This window comes from Oryctolagus cuniculus, unplaced genomic scaffold (genome assembly GCF_964237555.1).
Source record: "Oryctolagus cuniculus unplaced genomic scaffold, mOryCun1.1 SCAFFOLD_85, whole genome shotgun sequence".
Lineage (NCBI taxonomy): Eukaryota > Metazoa > Chordata > Mammalia > Lagomorpha > Leporidae > Oryctolagus > Oryctolagus cuniculus.
In genome coordinates, this window is record NW_027208229.1 from 1,698 (window position 1) to 24,434 (window position 22,737).

Here is a 22,737-nt window from a genome sequence, read left to right on the forward strand (position 1 = left end):
CACCAGGCTAACTAGAAGAGAGATAGAGAGAAAAAAAAGTGACTGATATGGACACGGGTTTCTCTCTCTCCGCTCACCTCTCAAAGGCGAGCAAGACAAAGAGCAGGCGCCATCTTGGACATACATCATAAGCAGAGTGACCTCAGGTCTGCACTGGCCCTGAGCCTAGCAGATAAACCTGACTCTGGGCGGGGCGAATTAACAGAAGATTAGGACCTAGTAAATTTGTGGTACTACTGAACTGAGACTGTGAAAAAAGAGACGGTGGGGGAGAGAACTCACAGAATTCACGTGAGTACTCTCCAGAGACACTACAATTCCGTAACTTTGGCAACCCAGTGGGAGACTGAAGGAGAATCTGAGCCCACTCTGAGGGCAGAACAGATTCCCTGTGTGGTCCTTGGGAAAGAGCTTCCGATCTCTGGCTCCTGTGGGTATATCATTTGCCTGCTAACTACCTCCAACTTCATTCAGCTGTGCAGAATTGCTTCCCTTTTGAATCAAAAAAAGAAAGAAAGAGAGAGAGAGAGAGATCTACCATGCCTAACCTGGGAGTGTCACCTTTGGCACACCAAACAGAGCTCCCAGGCCACACCCACCTCAAGCCTCTAAGACTCCATCAAAAACAGTCCACTTAAGGTAGAGTCATAGTATAACAAGAAAAAGCACTACAGTGAAGAACCAAATATCTCCAATATGCCAAATAACAAACACAAAAACTGAGGTAATAAAAACAAGGAAGTCACTATGATGCCCCCAAATGAAAAAGACACCCCAATTCAAGATTATGAAGATGATGAGATAGAAGAAATGCAAGAAGGAGATCTCAAAAGATTGATAAGAACATTAAGAAGTTCTCAAAAACAAATTCTTGAACTACAGAAATCCTTAATGGACAAGATAGAAAATCTCATGAAAACGAAATGTTAAGGAGGAATCAAAATGAAATGAAGCAACTAGTAGAACATGAAACAGTGATAGTGATGAGAACTCATAATGAAGTGAAGAATTCAATAGATCAAATGAAAAACACAATAAAGAGCCTTACAAACAGAATGGGTGAAGCAGAAGAGAGAATATCGGACTTAGAAGACAGAGAACAGGAAAGGATACAGTCAGACCAAAGAAAAGAAGAGGAAATTAGGATTCTAAAACATATTGTCGGGAATCTTCAGGATACTATTAAAAAACCCAACATTCGGGTTCTAGGAGTTCCTGAAGGCATGGAGAGGGAGAAAGGATTAGAAGGCCTTTTTAGTGAGATACTAGCAGAAAATTTCCCAGGTTTGGAGAAGGACAGAGACATCCTAGTACAGGAAGCTCACAGAACCCCTAATAAACACGACCAAAAGAGATCCTCACCATGACACGTTGTAATTAAACTCTCCACAGTGAAACATAAAGAAAAGATCCTAAAACATGCAAGAGAGAAACGTCAGATTACTCTCAGAGGATCTCCAATCAGACTCACAGCTGACTTCTCATCAGAAACCCTACAAGCTAGGAGGGAATGGCAAGACATAGCCCAGGTACTAGGAGAGAAAAACTGCCAGCCCAGAATATTATATCCTGCAAAGCTATCATTTGTGAATGAAGGTGAAATAAAGACTTTTCATAGCAAACAGAAATTGAAAGAATTTGTGGCCACTCGTCCAGCCCTGCAAAAGATGCTTAAAGATGTGTTATACACATAAACACAAACACGGTCATCAATATGAAAGAAGGTAAAGGAAGGAAACCTCACAGCAAAAGATCACAGGGAATTCAAAGCAAATATTAGAACTTATCTGGCAAATGGCAGGGCAAAGTTACCAGTTATCATTAGTCACATTGAACATTAATGGCCTGAACTGTCTAGTTAAAAGACACCGATTGGCTGATTGGCTTAAGGAACAAAACCCATCTATTTGCTGCTAACAAGAAACACATCTTTCCAACAAAGATCCATAGACTGAAAGTGAAAGGCTGGAAAAGAGATGCCATGCCAACAGAAATGAAAAAAGAGTGTGTGTAGCCATCTTAATATCGAACAACATAAATTTTACCACAAAAACTGTTAAGAGAGACAAAGAGGGACACTATATAATGATTAAGGGATCAATTCAACAGAAGATATAACAATTATCAATGTATATGCACCTAACTACAGGGCACCGGTTTATCTAAAAGATTTGTTAAGGGACTTAAAGGGAGACTTAGACCCCAATACAATAGTACTGGGGGACTTCAATACTCCACTCTCAGAAATAGATCAATAGGACAGAAGATCAGCAAGGAGACAGTAGATTTAAATGACAATATAGCCAAAAATGGATCTAACAGATATCTAGAGAACTTTTCATTCTACATATAAAGCATTGACATTCTTCTCAGGAGTACATGGAACCTTTGCTAGGATTGACCACATACTAGGCCATAAAGCAAGTCTCAGCAAATTCAAAAGAATTAGGATAATACCATGCAGCTTCTCAGACCACAGCAGAATGAAGCTGGAAATTAGCAACTCAGGAATCCCTAGAGCATACGCAAACACATGGAGATTGAACAACATGCTCCTGAATGAACAATGGGTCATAGAAGAAATTAAAAGAGAAATCAAAAATTTTCTGGAAGTAAATGAGGATAACAGCACAACATACCAAAACTTATGGAATACAGCAAAAGCAGGGTTAAGAGGAAAGTTTATATCAATAGGTGCCTACATCAAGAAATTGGAAAGGCACCAAATAAATGAGCTTTCAATTCACCTCAAGGATCTAGAAAACCTACAGCAAACAAGACCCAAATCTAGTAGGAGAAGAGAAATAATTAAAACCAGAGAAGAAATTAACAGGATTGAATAAAAAAAATTACAAAAAATCAGGAAAACTAGGAGCTGGTTTTTTGAAAAAATAAACAAAATTGACACCCCATTGGCCAAACTAACTAAAAAAAAGAAAAGACCGAAATCAATAAAATCAGAGATGAAAAAGGAAACGTAACAACAGACACCACAGAAATAAAAAGAATCATCAGAAATTACTACAAGGACTTGTATGCAAGCAAACAGGGAAATGGATAGATTGCTGGACACATGCAACCTACCTAAATTGAACCAGGAAGACATCGAAAACCTAAACACACCCATAACTGAGACAGAAATGGAAACTATAATAAAGGCCCTCCCAACAAAGAAAAGCCCAGGACCAGATGGATTCATAGCTGAATTCTACCAGACATTTAAAGAAGAACTGACTCCAATTCTTCTCAAACTACTCAGAGCAATCGAAAAAGAGGGAGTCCTCCCAAATTCTTTCTATGAAGCCAGCATCACCTTAATTCCTAAGCCGGAAAACGATGCAGCATTGAAAGAGAATTACAGACCAATATCCCTGATGAACATAGATGCAAAAATCCTCAATAAAATTCTGGCCAATAGAATGCAACAACACATCAGAAAGATCATCCACCCAGACCAAGTGGGATTTACCCTGGTATGCAGGGATGCTTCAACATTCGCAAATCAATCAATGTGATACACCACATTAACAGATTGCAGAAGAAAAACCATATGATTATCTCAATAGACGCCGAGAAAGCATTTGATAAAATACAACACCTTTTCATGATGAAAATTCTAAGCAAACTGGGTTTGGAAGGAACTTTCCTCAATACAATCAAAGCAATTTATGAAAAATCCACAGCCAACATCCTATTGAATGGAGAAATGTTGGAAGCATTTCCAATGAGATCTGGTACCACACAGGGATGCCCACTCTCACCACTGCTACTCAATATAGTTCTGGAGGTTCTAGCCAGAGCTATTAGGCAAGAAAAAGAAATTAAAGGGATACAAATTGGGAAGGAAGAACTCAAACAATCCCTCTTTGCAGATGATATATTTCTTTATTTAGGGGATCCAAAGAACTCTACTAAGAGATTATTGGAACTCATAGAAGAGTTTGGCAAAGTAGCAGGGTATAAAATCAATGCACAAAAATCAACAGCCTTTGTATACACAGGAAATGCCATGGCTGAGGAAGAACTTCTAAGATCAATCCCATTCACAATAGCTACAAAAACAATCAAATACCTTGGAATAAACTTAACCAATGACGTCAAGGATCTCTACCATGAAAATTACAAAACCTTAAAGAAAGAAATAAAGAGGATACCAAGAAATGGAAAAATCTTCCATGCTCATGGAATGGAAGAATCAATATCATCAAAATGTCCATTCTCCCAAAAGCAATTTATAGATTCAATGCAACACAAATCAGGATACCAAAGACCTTCTTCTCAGATCTGGAAAAATTGGTGCTGAAATTTATATGGAGGCACAAGAGACCTCGAATAGCTAAAGCAATCTTGTACAACAAAAACAAAGCCTGAGGCATCACAATACCAGATTTCAGGTCATACTACGGGGCAGTTGTAATCAAAACAGCATGGTACTGGTACAGAAACAGATGGATAGACCAATGGAACAGAACAGAAACACCAGAAATCAATTCAAACATCTACAGCCAACTCATATTTGATCAAGTATCCAAAAGTAATCCCTGGAGTAAGCACAGTCTATTCAATAAATGGTGCTGGGAAAAGTGGATTTCCACATGCAGAATCATGAAGCAAGACCCCTACATTTCACCTTACACAAAAATTCACTCAACATGGATTAAAGACTTAAATCTACGACCTGACACCATCAAATTATTAGAGAGCATTGGAAAAACCCTGCAAGATATAGGTACCGGCAATGACTTCTTGGAAAGCACCCCAGAAGCACAGGCAGTCAAAGCCAAAATAAACTATTGGGATTGCCTCAAATTGAGAAGTTTCTGTACTTCAAAAGAAACAGTCCGGAAAGTGAAGAGACAGAGGACAGAGTGGGAAAATATATTTGCAAACTATACAACTGATAAAGGGTTGATAAGCAGAATCTACAAAGAAATCAAGAAACTCCACAAGATCAAGAAAAACAACCCACTTAACAGATGGGTTAAGGACCACAATAGACATTTTTCAAAAGAGGAAATACAAATGCCCAACAGACACATGAAAAAATGTTCAAGATCACTAGCAATCAGAGAAATGTAAATCAAAACCACAATGAGGTTTCACCTCACCCCGGTTAGAATGGCTCACATATAGAAATCTACCAACAACAGATGCTGGTGAGGATGTGGGGAAAAAGGGACACTAACCCACTGTTGGTGGGAATGCAAATTGGTTAAGCCATTATGGAATTCAGTCTGGAGATTCCTCAGAAACCTGAATATAACCCTACCATTCAACCCAGCCATCCCACTGCTTGGAATTTACCCAAAGGAAATGAAATTGGCAAACAAAAAAAGCAGTCTGCACATTAATGTTTATTGCAGCTCAATTCACAATAGCTAAGACTTGGAACCAACCCAAATGCCCATCAACAGTAGACTGGATAAAGAAATTATGGGACATGTACTCTATGGAATACTATGCAGCAAAAACAACGAAACCCGGTCATTTGCAACAAGATGGAGGAATTTGGAAAACATCATGCTGAGTGAATTAAGCCATTCCCAGAGGGACAAATATCATATGTTCTCCATACAACTAACTGAGCACCAAATAGGAAACTTGTTAAAGTGAAATGAACACTATGAGAAACGGTGACTTGATCAGCCCTCGCTGTGAGTGTTGATGAACAACTTAATATGTTATCCCTCTTAGTATATTTTTTTTGTTTTTTCTACTTAATACTTTTGGTTGCATACTGTAATCAATACACAATTATTCTGAAGTGCTGAAACTTAACTGAAAAGTGATTGCTGTTAAATATAACAGTGGGAATAAGAGAGGGAGGAGATGTGCAATTCGGTACATGCTCAAGCTGACTTACCTCAAATGGTAGAGTTAGAAACATACCAGGGGATTCCAATTCAATCCCATCAAGGTGGCATGTACCAATGCCATTTCACTAGTCCAAGTGATCAATTTCTGTTTACAATTGATCATAATTATAGGACTAAGAATCAAAGGGATCCCATAAACAAGAATAGTGTCTGCAAATACTAGCTGATAGAATAAAAAAGGGAGAGAACGATCCAACATGGGAAGTGAGATACACAGCAGACCCATAGAATGGCAGATGTCCTAAACAACACTCTGGGCTCAGAATCAGCCCTTAAGGCATGCGGATCCGGCTGAAAAGCCCATGAGAGTATTTCAGGCATGGAAAGCCAGGACACTCTGGGGGCCTGCTCACACCAGAACCTGGTTCAAATGCAGAAGGAATGCAACATAGCCTAAGAAATGCCTGAGACCAAGAAACCCAATCCCTTTCTTTTTTTTTTTCTTTTTTTTGACAGGCAGAGTGGAAAGTGAGAGAGAGAGACAGAGAAAGGTCTTCCTTTGCCATTGGTTCACCCTCCAATGGCCACTGCAGCTGGAGCGCTGTGGCCATTGCACTGCGTTGATCCGATGGCAGGAGCCAGGTACTTATTCTGGTCTCCCATGGGGTGCAGGGCGCAAGGACTTGGGCCAACCTCTACTGCACTCCCTGGCCACAGCAGAGAGCTGGCCTGGAAGAGGGGCAACCAGGACAGAAGCCAGCGCCTCGACTGGGACTAGAACCCCGTGTGCCTGCGCCGCAAGTGGGAGGATTAGCCTAGTGAGCCACAGCGCCGGCCCAACTTTCTTTCTAACACCTGTTCCATCACCACGTGACACAAATTTTCATGCCAATGACATGGAAGGAAAGGGAAAGCCAGGGCAATCTATCATTTAAAATTTCCTTTCAGTCTTTGTTGCCAACAATAAGCCAAGGGCAGGGGTTGCTGGTGGTGTGCCTGTGTATCAAGCTGTAGTAGACACAATTGAATTGGTTTTATTTTTGCAGCACTTAACTTTCCTGGCATGAATAAAATCCATATTCAATGAAGAACACAAACTGATTTGTATAATTGTGGATTCCACATCCAAGCTCAATGTTCTTACATTTTATTTAAAGTTGTCATGATACCTGTTAAAATTCATGTCAATAAAGATTAATATTTCATTATCTAAAATATTATTAAAGAGCAAAGAAAAAAGCACCATAGCAAGTCTGCATCTAATGTTTTAAACACCACTTCCACTTGTTCTCTGTTTGAATAAGGACTGCACGTTCTCATTTTATTCAAGCACCAAAAATGATGCAAACCCTGCTAATCACGATGGAAAAGAAACCTGACTTGTGGCAGAAATTGCTGACTCTAGGACTAACCAGGTAAACAAAACAGGAGCCTGGACATCTTACATTAGAAAGAAGGTTATCTGCAGACAAAATATATGGATGCCTGACAAAGGCCCAGGAACATAGGTGAAAGAACTCACAAAAGCCAAGGTAGGAAACCATTGGAGCAATAAAGGTAATGACATGGTAAGGTGGATATATGAGCACGTACTGATGTAAGAAGAAAAATAAAGGTGTGCACACAAATAAGTTAGGGGGAAGAAGACAAAATCATGCATGCAGAAAGAGCCCCAGCAAGGAGGGGGCATTTAACACCCTCCCCCTTGAGTGTGGGCCAGACCTGGGTCTTAATTCCAAAGCAGAGATCAGAAAGGAAAAAAGAAACTGCAGATGCTCAAAGATTTCAGCTCTGGCATCCTGTCCTCTTAGGGGCACCATCCCAAGTGTCAGATTTTGGACCTGTTACAGCGTTCAGTTCTTGAACGTTAATATGGTTCCCTTTGCATTTCCATTTCTTTATGAAAATAATACTGTCAACTTTATTAAATATATGTTCAAAATTAGAGTCACAGTTTGAATTTTGAAGCTGAGAGCCTATGATACTGGAATTACAGACCCAAAAAAGGCGAGGAGACAGGAGAACAAGGTGAGGGTGGCCCTGGGGACAGGGTGCCATCACACAATGGGTGGAGAGGACCTCGGTGCCACTGTGGTCTCACAAGAGGCCAGGGTGCTGCAGTTTGGAGGGGGTAGGCACTAAGCTGCTCTCAGGATCACAAGAGAGAACTTGATGTCATCTACACGATTGGTCCCTTCTGACATTCCAGTCAGGACTCAGAAGAAGTTCTGAACTCAGCTCTCCCCAGGCTCCTCTTGTGCAGGAGGGAATAAAGGACATGAGGACACAGGTGATGTGTTCCACTGGGGAAAACATGTTCTCAGCTCCCCAGTGGGATCCATCACCTCTGGGCAGAGCGAAAATGACAGCCTGCAGAGAGATGAGCTCAGATGTCCTTCCCTTAAAACTGCAGGTTCCTCTCAGGTGCACAGAGTCCCCTGCACACGTCTGCCTGGTGAGTGGCTCTTTACTCCACACCTGGGAACCAGGGGTGCTGGGGCCTCAGACGGGGACTGATGGGGGAACTGCGCAGTGGTGAGGGAGGTGGGAACTTCACTGGGGCCATCAGCTCTATTCAGCCTAGAGGAGGGTCCCTGTGCAATCCACTTGGGATGTCTGCTTCTCAGGTCATTCAGCCCTTGGATGTCCAGGTACCTACAAATAAATGATTTTTCACAGAACCTAGTTAGTTTTAGGTATCTGCTCCTGTTTCTTACTACAATCACTTTTTTTGCACTTGCTGACTTATGCTATATATTATGCACCTAGTGAGCTTAAACTGAAGTGTAACTAAGGCTCATCCACATGACCTGGGAACTGGTGTTAACAACTGTTTTATTTTATGTAATGAGATGTGCCCTTCTCAAGTTCATGAATCAAGTGGAACTCTTATGCCTAAGTGATTGCTGCAGTTTCTGATGATTAAAAAGCAACTTTTGCATCCTGATGAGGAATTGAGAGTAACCTCACATCCCTGTGAGATATACACCAGTATCACCAGTATCTTGTCAGGAAAGTTTCTTTCTCCAGTTCTAATTACAGATTCTATGAGTGCAGGATGACAACCTGCAGCCTGTGCTCTCCCAGTGCGAGGACAGTGATGGACAAGGCATTGCAATTCCAGGAAACATTAAAGGCAAGGGAAGGTGATGCATGCTTCCACCTCTCAGCTCAAAACAGGAAATAGGGCAAATTCAAAGAGCTGCAGAGGATTTGGGAACTGCGTCCCTCAGTCTTTCTCTGCAGTCTGGTTTTGCAGCCCACCTCCCAATTCTTTAAGATGGAGGAGACTGATCTCATTCCAAATGCACAAACATGCTGGGGACTTGAACCTGATCCTGCCCAGGTCTTGGCTTAGGTTTCAGATTTCTCCCAAAGGACAGCTTTGCATGCACTTCCCGTGAACAGGAAAACCTGAACCCATTTACTACCCTTGTCACCCAGACAGAGGGTGAGTGCAGATGAAGGAGAGCCACTGCCATCCAGCCAGAAAGTTGCTCAGGGCTCTCGTTCCAACTCAGTTGCAGCAGGCAGCAGGCGGCTGCAGGGCTCTGGTTCTGGTAAGGATAGCACAGCATCTGTGCTGAGCTCCTGGGGTGCTTTCTTTGCACTTTCACATGATCCTTTCCTTTGCCTAACCTTTCTCAAGATAGATTAATAATATGGGCATTGTAAATATTCTGCCTATATGTGCCAACCTGAGCTGAGCTCCACAACCCTTTCAGCTACAAAGACAGTGGTTAATTCTCACCTCCATTTATATTAAAATAGCTGCCTTTCCTTGCCCAAGTGTTCTCCATGTGTTTCTACCTCACACCCCAGGGCTCCTGCATTTCCCAGCATCTCTGTACACAGCACCCAGGACTATGTGGGGATGAGATCATCCTCTTGGCTCTGCCAGCCACTCCCCCAGGGATCCTCAGAGTTTCCCAGCTGGAAATGCTCTGTGAGAGACAGTGGGCTGTGCTACCACCCAGTCCCACACCCACCTGCATGGAGCATGGCCAGTCTCGCCTCCCTGTACCCTCTCATGCAGTCTCACTGTCACACACAGAAGGTGACCGTAGTGAGGAGCACCAGTCATGATGATGGAGTGCAGCTCTGTGGGAAGCATACACTGAAGGCTGCCCCTTCATGCATGGGAGGCTGAGCGAGTACTGACGCGTGATGGACAGGCATCACACCATGCCCCAGCATCTCCACCCAGGTCCTGTCTCTGCACCAACATCCCTAGGAGCCATGCTGGATGGTGTATCCTAGATTACCCTGCTGGTGGCAGAGAGCTCTGTCCTGTGTCCTGATTCCCTAGAGCCCACTGTGCTGTTCAGGTGTGCATGTGATGAGGCAGAGCTGGGAGAGGACTCGCTCTGAGCATTGAACTTAGCTGTGTTTTGAAGGTTCCTACTCACCAGAGTGATGCTTCAGTGATGATATTACTACAGACACCACATAATATTTACATACAGTGCAGCCATATGTATTAGACATGGGGTTTGCTGATAGAGGGTGTATGGTCCGTCATGTGGATAGCTCTGGTGAGATGTGTTCTCCACGTCTGTGCCGGCACTCCTGGAGGAAAGCACAGCTGTCACTGTGATGCCATCAACTGTGTCACTGTTCCTGCTCCACACCCTGGAGTAGGAGTTCCATTTCCTCTTGTCCTGCTGTGGACTTTCACCATCAGCAAAGAGCATCAGTGGTCTTAAACCAAGGACTCACGGAAGCTGTGTTTCTACCTATTCCTTCACACTGCTGGGCTGTGTACACTCCTGCTCCTCCTAAAACACTGGTGTCTGTGGCACTGCTCTGTCTTAAGCAACACTGGAATTAGAGTCAAACACTCTCGATTCCCAGATGTTTAGAGCAAGCGCCCCAGTGAGATGAGTTCACTATGTGCTCAAGTCATAAAGGTCTAATTAAACTGAATTAAATTAAAGCTATATTTCACAGAAATGTAATTTCTGAGCTGTTTTTAATAATTTCTATTTATTGAATTTAACAGAGTTAGAGAGAGACAGAGACAAATGTCTTCCTTCCCCATGATCACTCCCTAGATGGCAGCAATGGCCAGAGCTATGCTTTTCCAAAGCCAGGAGTCAGGTGCTTCCTCCCAGTCTCCCACACAGGTGCAGGGGCCCAAGCACTTGGGCCATCCTCCACTGCCTCCCCAGGACACAGCAGAGAGCTGGGCTGTAATAGGAACAATCCAGATAGAACTAGCAGCCATATGGGATGCTAGTGCCACGGGTGGAGGTTTAACCTAGTGCACCATGGTGCTGGCCCACAGGGCCATTTAAAAAGTTTTTTATGAACTGCTAATGGGCATTATTTAAAATTATACTTTTAAAAAGTTATATGTTTATATATTACTCATAGTAGATAAGTACAAAAACTAGGCATATGCCATCTGTAAAGAGAAGAATTCCATTTACAGCCATTTACTAGCGATCATATATGACCCATAAAGGCTGTTCATCATTCTCTACCAGGCTTTATGTCACTTAACACGATGTCTCCCAGTTCCATGCATTTTTGAAATTAACAGGATTTCATTGTTTTCTGTCGTAAATATAATACTGTGTGAGTATATTACACTTTCTTAATACATTCATTTGATAATACACATCTTGAAAGATTCCATCTGTTGGACATTGTGACCAGTGCTACAACACACACGGGGGTTTAAGTAACTCTTTGATAGAATGTTTTTGTGTCTCTTAGATTTACCACCAGTTGCCAGAAAGCTGGAGCATATGGAAGTTATATTTCTAGATTTAATGGATGCTCTTAAAATACAATGACTCTGAAACTGCTCCAGCTGGGGTCCCATTCAATACCCACATTCTACATGTGTGAGTAATTATGAGAAGATCTTCCTAAGAGTTGACAACTGGACACTGCTCAGGGCTTAGACAAGATAATAAAACTTGTTAAGAGTTTCCCTATCTAGGGGATCCAGAGACTTAAAATTACACCAGAGTTCTCTAACCAATATTATTAAAATATTCTGCTTTTCTTCTATTTTGTCTTCTCTCTTCGAGGCAGAGACAGAGTTGATCATTCATTAAAGAACTGCAGGAAGCCCCTAGATCACATTTATGAGGACCTGCATAACAAGAAACATTTCTGAGATTAACATCTCTAGGATATGATTACGTTCCCGATCCACTTCCATATTTGGTATGTACACTTCATCTTTCTTCTCACGAGGTAGCACAAAGATCCAGGGCACACCTCAGACTGAGCATACTCGGTGGAGGACCTGAGCAATCTCAGACTCACAGATGGCTGAAGGTCACACTTGAGGGAAGGGCAGCCCAGGGACATAAACCCAGCAGGCAGACCCCAGAGTGCACTCTGAACAACTTTGCTCCATGGATACATTAGATAGGAATACATGGTACGGCATAAATACACCAAAAACAGCATGTAAATTAATGAATTCTTTGCATTCTAAGCTGGTGAGACTATGTATGTGTTATTGTTATTTTTGCAGTCTTTTTCATTCCATTTCAACAAATGTTGTAGATTCTTCTTTGTTCCTGACACTCTATCAAGATGATGCAGATCTAATCAAATAAGACATTGCTTGTGCCCCCTGAAAAAGCTATAGTAAGGATATTTACATTATATTTGGCCCTTTAAAATGATTATGTTTCTATGAGAGGCAGAGTGGTGGGGGTGGGGAAGAGAGCATGACTCTCACATTCACTTGTCCACAGTGGCTGGGAGCAAGCCAGGACATATTAGGAATCAGGGGCTCAGTCTAGTTTCTGACCTGGTTGGAGGTAACCCAACCATGTGTGCCATTGCTTACCTCTCCTAGGGAGCACATTTCTAGGAAGGAGGGATAGAGAAGAGCTCAAACCTCGGCACTGTGATATTGGGTGCAGGCATCCCAAGTATTGCCTTAAAAGCCGCTCCATACACATGGCCCTATGAGAATGTTTCATGAAGAGCAAAGCTTATACACTTTGGAACCAAGTGGTGACACACCTGATCCAAGCCTAAGAAAGGAGAGGTGGCCTGGGGGTAGGGGTGTGGCTGTTATGTGGGCTTCAGTTTAAAGAGCAGAAAGATGCCTGGGGTTCATCTCCATATTGTGGAGGACAAGAGTGTTGGAGGAAACAGATGAATGTGCTAATAAATTTGATGAAATATTCTTCTTTTTCTCCTCAGACACTTTTTCCAAATATAATATGAATAAATATAATAAAATTTATGAAAGCAATGAGATGAGATTCATTTATTACACTGAAATTTCCATTGGGGTCCCAGCCAATGCCTTCCTTCTTCTCTTCCACGTCCTCAATTACTTTCTCCAGCACAGACTCAAGCCCACTGACATGACGATTGGTCTCTTGGCCCTCATCCACTTAGTGATGCTGATGATTGTGGTGAGCCAGGCTATGGACATGTTTGGATCTCAAGGTTCCTGGGATGACGTCACATGTAAAGCAGTCTTCTTCTCCTACCGGGTGCTGCGGGCCCTCTCCCTGTACACATCCTGCCTGCTCTGTGTCCTCCAGGCCATCACCCTCAGCCCCAGGAGCTCCTGGTTGGCCAAGTACAAGCAGGCATTTTCACAACGCATCCTGTGCTCTCTTTTTGTCCTATGCCTGTTCTCTATGTCCATCAGCAGTCACCTCATAATCTCCATCACTGCCACTACCAATAGGACCTCACACAGTCGAATGTATGCCACTAAATCCTGCTCTGTTTTGCCCATGAGCTTTTTCCTAATGCAAACATTTTCCACAATGGCAATCTTGAGAGAAGTCATTCAAGTAGGGATCATGGCCCTCTCCAGTGGATACATGGTGATCCTGCTGTGCAGGCACAGGAGGAAGTCCCAGCACCTGCGTGACACCAGCCTTTCTCCAAGAGCCTCCCCTGAGCAAAGGGCCACCCAGACCATTCTGGTGCTCATGAGCTTTTTCATGGTCATATGCATTTTGGACTGCATTTTCTCTGCCTCAAGACTCATGTTGAATGATGACCCAATTATTTACTGTATTCATATTATTGTGTCCAACAACTATGCCACAGTCAGTCCTTGTGTGTTCCTCTGTAATGAAAAGCGTATAATTACCTTCGTGAAATCCATTAGGGGGAGAACAATAGATGTTAAATTATTCAATGAAAGGCAGTTCTCTAAATGAGGTATTGCACTGGTTTCCACATTTTTATTACAGTAGCCAGTATATGTTGTCTGGGTAAAGTATAATATGGATTTATGACATATCCTTGGATTTAATGACTCTCATGCATACATGAAAAATCATAATGCATAATGGGACAGTGTACTGGTATGAGCTGATACAAATGTACTTTATGTGTGAGTGGCTCCTCAATATGAAATGTGAGATATATCCCACTTGCCACTGTCTCGTGTGATCCAGAAAATACTGATTCATGAGATCAAAGCACTTTCTAACAAATCCACATTGATCTGTACATTGCCTAACTATGCATGCAATCACCTTTTACTATAAATTTCCTGTGATCCAGCTACTCTACTCCAACATATATGCCAAAAAGTATTGAATACATGAACTCACATAGTGATTTCCACACCAAAACCCTTAACAGCATTATTACAACAATCAAAATGTAGAAGCAACCCAACAACCACAGAAGTGTATAAATAAAGTGTGGGTTGCACAAACGATGAAATTGTTTGTGGTCCCACACAAGAAGGAAATTCTGTCATGAACCTTGAATACATTATGCTAAGTGAAACCCTTCAGCCACCAGAGAATAGGTATTCTAAGAATCTCCTCTCAGAAGGTGGTCAGAGGCTGATGGAGGGGAGCAAAGTGCAGTTCTTGTTTAATGGACTCAGAATTCAATGCAGGAAGAAGAAAACATTCTGGAAATGGGTGGTGGGTGTGGTTGTACAACAGTGGATGTACTTAATGCCACTGGATTGCACAGTTAAATAAGGTTAAAGGGCAAAGTTTCATGAGCATTTTACCATAATAAAGATGTTTGCAGTTATGTTCTCGTCAATGATGAAATTTTTTTCTCAGAAACATAAAGTGACTAGACTTTAAAAGTATCAAATTGTCATTCTTCAACAATTATGAAATATTTGGTAAACTTGTACCAATGATAATTCGAAGATTGTATTCTACTGCTGTTAATCATTACTGCAGTCTCTGCAAAGATTGTGGAGACATTTTCAGTGTGGATTCATATATGAACCATTCTATGTTGTCATTGGAGACATTCAGCATTGCCTTGGGCAGTTCTAGCTTGGAACTTTCCAGATAAAATGTTGAATATGAGGTTAAACACAGAATTAGGTAATAAGTCAACACATGGAAAATTATCTAGCACCAGAAACCATTCAGAAGATGAACATTGCAGATGTATATTATCTCTAAGTTAGAAAAAGAAAAAAAAATCTATAAAATCATACGAGAAGTTTACTTCTTCAGAGCTAGTAACATCATCTAAAATCCAGTGTTTCAAAAACCAACCCAGAGAACAGCTACAAAACCAAAATTACATGTATTCTATCACCTAGGAATACAAGGGTATTAGAAAAAGCTCCATTAAATTTGAATTCAGTGTCTGGCGCTCTGGCATAGGGGGTAAAGCCACTGCGTGTAGTGATGGCATCTCATATGAACACCGAATCAAGTCCCAGCTGCTCCACTCCTGACCCAGCTCTCTACTATGGCCTGGGAAAGCAGTAGAAGTTGACCCAGTTCCTTGGGAACCTGCATCTACATGGGAGAACTAGAAGAGGCTCCAGGCACTTGGCTTCAGATCTCAGTTCCAGCTATTATAGCTATTTGGGGAGTCTGCATCTCTGTAACAATGCCTTTCAAATAAAAAAATAAATCTAAAAAATCAAAAGGTATGCATATTTTGGTTCAAAAAATATTTCAATATATGCATATGAGGAGTAGTCAAAAAGCGTGTAAAAATTCACATCATATGCAATATGGATTTATACATTATTTGTTTCTTGAAGAAGAATGGCTTACAAATCTAAAACTGACTCTAGAGTTGAACGGACAGGGAGGTAGCAGGCAGCAGATGAGTGCCAGGAAAGGGAAGATACAGACAGACAAGAAGGGGGTCTTGAGTGATCCCTGTGGTGCTGCATTGTGGACAGAGACCTCCCGAGACATTCATACTTAGCTCCATAAACAGACCAGTGAATCAGTAGAGAAACCCTTTCATATGATGTGGCTAAGCTCACAGGACAAGAGCAAAGGTAAACACACAAAGCAATAGTAGACACTGCACTACTGTAAGGGTGGCACACCAATCACTTTCAATCCACTATAGAAGATAAATGACAATGTAATAACTACAAACATTTGTTAAAGACACAGAATACAAAAATTGTGACATCCGTAGCACAGGGTGCATGAGGGAGAACCCAAAGTGCAGACTGAGTGTCACTGAAGTTGCTACTGTCAGCTGAAGCAGATGTTATAACTGTTACCAGTAAATGGAAGGGTTCTTGTCTTTGTGCAAGAAAGAATTCAGGCATGAGACAGAGAGTAGTGGGAGGTAAAATAGCAAGATTTATTAGGGAAGGGACATCTGTAAGAACAGATGGGCACTTCTCAAGACAGGACCTGAGAGAGTGCCCAGTCGCTCTGACTAGGAGGGGAGGGGGAAGGAGCGAGGTTACATGGTTGAGTAGAGAGATTACACCTGGCCAGGTCAGGGGGCCAGCTCAGCAGAGAGGCAGAGGGCTGGGCACACAGTGAGGTTGGGGGTTTTTAAGGAGAGGTCTTGCTTCCTCACCTCTGCTCCTCTTGGAACAAAGGGCTCTCTGGATGTAAATAGAAAAACTTTTATCTGATTTTTCTCCCTGCAGTTATCAGACAAGGAGAAGTCTGGTTAGCACCGGGCCCTGTTAGAGGAAGTGCAGGGAGGACATTTGAAGTGCAGATACTGGGCTGCACCTGGAAGGTTATCAGGCAGAAGGGTCGAGGAACCCCACCTGGCAGGTTATCGGGTAGGAGGGGGCAGGGCAGGATGCAAACACTGGGCTTTGGGATGACTTTGAGATGCAGATGCATATGCTGGACATAGAAGTCTTCTCTTCTGACAAGTGAGTTTCACAAGAGTGCCAAGGACACACAGTATGGGAATAAGTCTCTTCACCAAATCTGCTGGAGAAGAGAATATTTACACAGAGTAAACTGCACCCTTATCTTATCCACAACAGCAACTGGGGCTAGGCATCTGGTGTAGTGGTTAGTGTTCCAGCACTCTGTACCTCAGTGCCTGGTTTGATGTCTTTCTCTGCTCCTGATTCCAACATCTGGCTAAATTGCACCCTCGGGTATGGTAGGTAAGGGTTCCAGTAACTGGGTCTCTGCCATCCAAGTTGGATACCTGGAAATAGTTCCTAGCTGTTGGATTTGAACTTGTCTAGCAGTGGATTTGCAGGCATTGAGACAGTGAGCCAGTGAATAGAAGATTCATTCTCTCTCTCTTGCTCTATTTCATATGCTCACGTATATATTTATGTATGATATTAATAAATAATAGTATTATTTTAAAAATAAAATAATAGGCCAGCACCATGGTTCACTAGGGTAATCCTCTGCCTGTGGTGCTGGCACCCCAGGTACTAGACCTGGTTGGAGCGCCAGAATCTGTCCTGGTTGCTCCTCTTCCAGTCCAGCTCTCTGCTGTGGCCCAAGAAGGCAGTGGAGGATGGCCCAAGTGCTTGGGTCCTGCACCCACATGGGAGACCAGGAGGAAGCACCTGGCTCCTGGCTTCAAATTGGTGCAGCACAAAGGCCGAAGCGGCCATTTGGTGGGGGTGAAACAACAGAAGGAAGATCTTTCTCTCTTTCTCTCTCACTAACTCTGCTTGTCCAAAAAAAACAATAAAATCTTATTGAAATAAAATAACTATATATATATATATATATATATATATATATATTTGTGTGTGTGTACTGAGAGAGAGAGAAATAAATCTTGGGACAATGTGTCAATTTTGTGACAAATAATAATTTAAAGTTTGTTTCCTAAATGTGTATATCTTGTTTATAGTTTACTATTCTGAGGAATTTATCCAATATCTGGTGTGGATAAACCCCACTCTGTGCTACTCACACTTTCTACATTGCATTAAGTATCTCCAGTCTCATAACGTCCTGGATGAAGCACTTTATATGAAGGGGGACACAGAATTTCAATACTGAACCATGCATTTATAATTACCTAGCCTTGATAGCAATTCATGCCCTGAAAGTTATTGAGACAGAATATTCATTTTTACTAGGAAAAAAAATCAAAATATAAAATCACAAGTGTGCTTTAACACAGGTGATACAACAATGGAATTTATCAGAACCTCATGGCAAATGGAATTGCAAGGTTAATTTGGTGCCAAAATAATTCAAATCCATGCATAGCTTTTCACATGAAACATTATGGAACAGCATTTACAGACCCCTAGATCCAGGAAGAAGCTCCTGGATCCTGGGTTTGGATCAGCAGAGCTCCGGCCATTGCAGCCAATAAGGGGGTGAACTATCAGGTGGAAGACCTCTGTCTGTCTCTGCCTCTCCACTCTCTGTGTAACACTTTCTTTTTTTTATCTTTTTTTTTAACATTTATTTAATGAATATAAATTTCCAAAGTATGGCTTATGGATTACAATGGCTTCCCCCCCCATATCGTCCGTCTCTCCCACCCGCATCCCTCCCCTTTCCCACTCCCTCTCCCCTTCCATTCACATGAGGATTCATTTTTGATTCTCTTTATATAGAAGATCAGCTTAGCATACATTAAGTAAAGATTTCAACAGTTTGCTCCCACACAAACATAAAGTGAAAAATAGATGATTTTTTAAATGATGATGAAATCAGATCAGACCTATTGTCATGTTTAATCCCAATGAGAGTCAAGTTGAGAATTGATAATTTCTTCTTTTTTTTTTACAGAAGATCAGTTTAGTATACATTAAGTAAAGATTTCAACAGTTTGCACCCCCATAGAAACACAAAGTGAAATATACTGTTTGAGTACTCATTATAGCATTAAGTCTCAATTTACAGCACATTAAGGACAGAGATCCTACATGAGGAGTAAGTGCACAGTGACTCCTGTTGTTGACTTTACAAATTGACAACCTGTTTATGGCATCAGTAATCTCCCTATGCACCATTCATGAGTTTCCAAGGCTATGGAAGCCTTTTGAGTTCACCGACTCTTATCTTATTTAGACAAGGTCATATTGAAAGTGGAGGTTCTCTCCTCCCTTCAGAGAAAGGTACCTCCTTCTTTGAAGACCTGTTCTTTCCACTGGGATCTCACTCACAGAGATCTTTCATTTAGAGGTTTTTTTTTTTTTTGTTTTGTTTTTGTTTTTGTTTTTGTTTTTTTTTTTGCCAGAGTGTCTTGGCTTTCCATGCCTGAAATACTCTCATGGGCTTTTCAGCCAGATCGGAATGCCTCTAGGGCTGATTCTGAGGCCAGAGTGCTGTTTAGGACATCTGCCATTCTATGAGTCTGCTGAGTATCTCGCTTCCCATGTTGGATCACTCTCCCCTTTATTTATTCTATCAGTTAGTATTAGCAGGTACTACACTTGTTTATGTGCTTCCTTTCATTCTTAGTCCTTTCATTATGATCAATTGTGAACTGAAATTGATCACTTGGACTGGTGACATGGCATTGGTACATTCCACCTTGATGGGATTAAATTGGAGTCCCCTGGTATGTTTCTAACTCTACCATTTGGGGCAAGTCAGCTTGAGCATGTCCCAAATTGTACATCTCTTCCTCACTTATTCCTACTCCTATGTTTTTTTTTTTTTTGACAGGCAGAGTGGACAGTGAGAGAGAGACAGAGAAAGAAAGGTCTTCCTTTGCCGTTGGTTCACCCTCCAATGGCCGCCGCTGCAGCCGGCGCATCGCGCTGATCCGATGGCAGGAGCCAGGATCCAGGTGCTTTTCCTGGTCTCCCATGGGGTGCAGGGCCCAAGCACCTGGGCCATCCTCCACTGCACTCCCTGGCCATAGCAGAGAGCTGGCCTGGAAGAGGGGCAACCGGGACAGAATCCTGCGCCCCGACCGGGACTAGAACCCGGTGTGCTGGCGCCGCAAGGTGGAGGATTAGCCTATTGAGCCACGGCGCCGGCCCTACTCTTATGTTTAACAGGGATCACATTTCAGTTAAATTTCAACACTTAAGAATAACTGTGTATTAATTAAAGAATTAAACCAGTCATATTAAGTAGAACAGACAAAAAAACTACTAAGAGGGATAATGTATTAAGCTGTTCATTAACAGTCAGGGCTATGCTGATCAAGTCACCGTTTCTCATAGTGTCCATTTCACTTCAACAGGTTTCCTTTTTGGTGTTCAGTCAGTTGTCACCGATCAGGGAGAACATATGGTATTTGTCCCTTTGGGACTGGCTTAGTTCACTCAGCATGATGTGTTCCAAATTCCTCCATTTTGTTGCAAATGACTGGATTTCGTTGTTTCTTACTGCGGTATAGTATTCTAAAGAGTACATATCCCATAATTTCTTTATCCAGTCTACCATTGATGGGCATTTAGGTTGGTTCCAGGTCTTAGCTATTGTGAATTGAGCTGCAATAAACATTAGGCTGCAGACCGCTTTTTTGTTTGCCAATTTAAATTCCTTTGGGTAAATTCCAAGCAGTGGGATGGCTGGGTCGAACGGTAGGGTTATCTTCAGGTTTCTGAGGAATCTCCAGACTGACTTCCATAGTGGCTTGACCAGTTTGCATTCCCACCAACAGTGGGTTAGTGTCCCCTTTTCCCCACATCCTCGCCAGCATCTGTTGTTGGTAGATTTCTGTATGTGAGCCATTCTAACCGGGGTGAGGTGAAACCTCATTGTGGTTTTGATTTGCATTTCCCTGATTGCTAGTGACCTTGAACATTTTTTCATGTGTCTGTTGGCCATTTGGATTTCCTCTTTTGAAAAATGTCTATTGAGGTCCTTGGCCCATCTCTGAAGTGGGTTGTTTGTTTTGTTTTTGTGGAGTTTCTTGATCTCTTTGTAGATTCTGGTTATTAACCCTTTATCTGTTGCATAGTTTGCAAATATTTTTTCCCATTCTGTCGTTTCTCTCTTCACTCTCCTGACTGTTTCTTTTGCAGTACAGAAACTTCTCAATTTGATGCAATCCCAATAGTTGATTTTGGCTTTGACTGCCTGTGCCTCCTGGGTCTTTTCCAGAAATTCTTTGACTGTGCCAATATCTTGAAGGTTCTCTCCAATGTTCTCTAATAACTTGATGGTGTCGGGTCGTAGATTTAGGTCTTTAATCCATGTTGAGTGGATTTTTGTGTAAGGTAGGGGTCTTGCTTCATGATTCTGCTTGTGGAAATGCAATTTTCCCAGCACCATTGATTGAATAGACTGTCCTTGCTCCAGGAATTAGTTTTAGATCCTTGATCAAATATAAGTTGGCTGTAGATGTTTGGGTTGATTTCTGGTGTTTCAATTCTGTTCCATTGGTCTATCCATCTGTTTCTGTACCAGTACCATGCTGTTTTGATCACAACTGCCCTGTAGTATGTCCTGAAATCTGGTATTTTGATGCCTCCGGCTTTGTTTTTGTTGTACAAGATTGCTTTAGCTATTTGAGGTCTCTTGTGCCTCCATATGAATTTCAGCACCATATTTTCCAGATCTGAGAAGAAGGTCTTAGGTATCTTGATTGGTATTGCATTGAATCTCAAAATTGCTTTTGGGAGAATGGACATTTTGATGATATTGACTCTTCCAATCCATGAGCATGGAAGATTTTTCCATTTCTTGGTATCCTCTTCTATTTCTTTCTTTAAGGTTTTGTAATTTTCATCGTAGAGATCTTTAACGTCCTTGGTTAAGTTTATTCCAAGGTATTTGATTGTTTTTGTAGCTATTGTGAATGGGATTGATCTTCGAAGTTCTTCCTCAGCCATGGCATTGTCTGTGTATACAAAGGCTGTTGATTTTTGTGCATTGATTTTATACCCTGCTACTTTGCCAAACTCTTCTATGAGTTCCAATAGTCTCTTAGTAGAGTTCTTTGGGTCCCCTAAATAAAGAACCATGTCATCTGCAAAGAGGGATAGTTTGAGTTTTTCCTTCCCAATTTGTATCCCTTTAATTTCTTTTTCTTGCCTAATAGCTCTGGCTAGAACCTCCAGAACTATATTGAGTAGCAGTGGTGAGAGTGGGCATCCCTCTTCCAACTTTTTCCCATTCAATAGGATGTTGGCTGTGGGTTTTTCATAGATTGCTTTGATTCTATTGAGGAATGTTCCTTCCAAACCCAGTTCGCTTAGAGTTTTCATCATGAATGGGTGTTGTATTTTATCAAATGCTTTCTCGGCGTCTATTGAGATAATCATATGGTTTTTCTGCTGCAATCTGTTAATGTGGTGTATCACATTGATTGTCTTGAGCACATTAAACCATCCCTGCATACCAGGGATAAATCCCACTTGGTCTGGGTGGATGATCTTTCTGATGTGTTGTTGCATTCCATTGGCGAGAATTTTATTGAGGATTTTTGCATCTATGTTCATCAGGGATATTGGTCTGTAATTCTCTTTCAGTGCTGCATTTTTTTCCGGCTTAGGAATTAAGTTGATGCTGGCTTCATAGAAAGAATTTGGGAGGATTCCCTCTTTTTTGATTGTTGTGAATAGTTTGAGAAGAATTGGAGTTAGTTCTTTTTTAAATGTTTGGTAGAATTCAGCAGTGAATCCATCAGGTCCTGGGCTTTTCTTTGTTGGGAGGGCCTTTATTACTGTTTCAATTTCTGTCTCAGTTATGGGTCTGTTTAGGTTTCCGATGTCTTCCTGGTTCAATTTAGGTAGGTTGCATGTGTCCAGGAATCTATCCATTTCTGATAGGTTTCCCTGTTTACTGCATACAAGTCTTTGTAGTAATTTCTG

General features: G+C 41.8%; 1 protein-coding gene across 1 annotated transcript; it reads left to right on the forward strand.

Moving 5' to 3' along the window:
* The first annotated feature begins 13,015 nt into the window (after positions 1–13,015).
* On the forward strand, positions 13,016–13,978 carry ORYCUNV1R1551 (vomeronasal 1 receptor oryCunV1R1551). The gene has a single exon (NM_001167238.1). It carries the CDS (start codon positions 13,016–13,018, stop codon positions 13,976–13,978), a length of 963 nt encoding a protein of 320 aa, NP_001160710.1.
* The last annotated feature ends 8,759 nt before the right edge of the window (positions 13,979–22,737 follow it).